This window comes from Penaeus monodon, chromosome 23 (genome assembly GCF_015228065.2).
Source record: "Penaeus monodon isolate SGIC_2016 chromosome 23, NSTDA_Pmon_1, whole genome shotgun sequence".
Lineage (NCBI taxonomy): Eukaryota > Metazoa > Arthropoda > Malacostraca > Decapoda > Penaeidae > Penaeus > Penaeus monodon.
This window is the reverse complement of record NC_051408.1, coordinates 34,152,568-34,153,451: the sequence shown is the minus strand read 5'-3', so window position 1 is coordinate 34,153,451 and position 884 is coordinate 34,152,568. Positions and strand designations below refer to the sequence as shown.

General features: G+C 33.4%; 1 protein-coding gene across 2 annotated transcripts in view; it reads right to left on the bottom strand.

The window, feature by feature from the left end:
* Positions 1-45: 45 nt before the first annotated feature.
* LOC119587944 (SAC3 domain-containing protein 1-like) overlaps positions 46-884 on the bottom strand; it is a 9,049-nt gene continuing 8,210 nt past the window's right edge. For both annotated transcript variants that reach the window (XM_037936655.1, XM_037936656.1), the window contains exon 8: positions 46-578. In XM_037936655.1, the coding sequence (XP_037792583.1) occupies positions 489-578 (90 nt within the window). In that variant the 3' untranslated portion in view covers positions 46-488. The remainder of the gene's footprint in view (positions 579-884) is intronic.

The window sequence follows — 884 nt, the reverse complement described above, 5'->3', positions numbered from 1 at the left end:
AAAAAATCTGTAGTATTCTATCAACGAGGTAAATAAAATATCAAATACCAGACATAAATAAGTTTTTTAAAAGCTGCTAATCCACACATTGGATAGCAGAATTTTATATTCAGGTACAGATACACAATATCCAACTGCCCCTTAGGATTTACAGAAAGTTTATTCTTGATACAAGAACATTCCAAGACTAGGGATATGGCCACTAATATTAATCCTGTACTGTCCTACGCTGATAATCTCACAGCCATTAACTGGGACTAGACCCTATTGTGTGCACCATATTCATGCTGTTATTTAAAAACATTATCAGGAAAATCTGGTGACACCACAACAAAGAAAAGGTCATCCATTCCTAGGCTCAATGTGTAGATAAAAATTATGAGGTAAAAGCACAAAATCATTTGTAAGGAGATGGATAAGTTCAAAATGTTATGATGGTGAATCTTCACATCATCCTCTTACATACATATTTACACTGTACATATCACTTATGGTGCAAGCTCCTCTGGCAGGAATAATTCTGAGAGTGATAAAGCATCTAACTTGTCTTCAATCCACCTTACTCTTCTGGAATTCATCTGGAAAAATTCATACATGTAATGTAGACATACAGTATTTGTAAAGTATATGAGTATACATATGTGAATAATTCCCTTTACCTTCACTGGTTTCACACTTAGGAAATATATGAATCCACAAACTAGCAATACAAACTGAAGCATATTGTGGAATCATGCATTCAATGGTAAAAAGAATCTTTATTTACAGATTTCTATCTGTTAACCACTTGTTTAAGGGACTGTCCCAAAGATGCTTCATAAAAGTCTAATCTTACATATTTACAAAAGATTTTTTTATGACTCTGCCTTCTGATCCTGCACTTT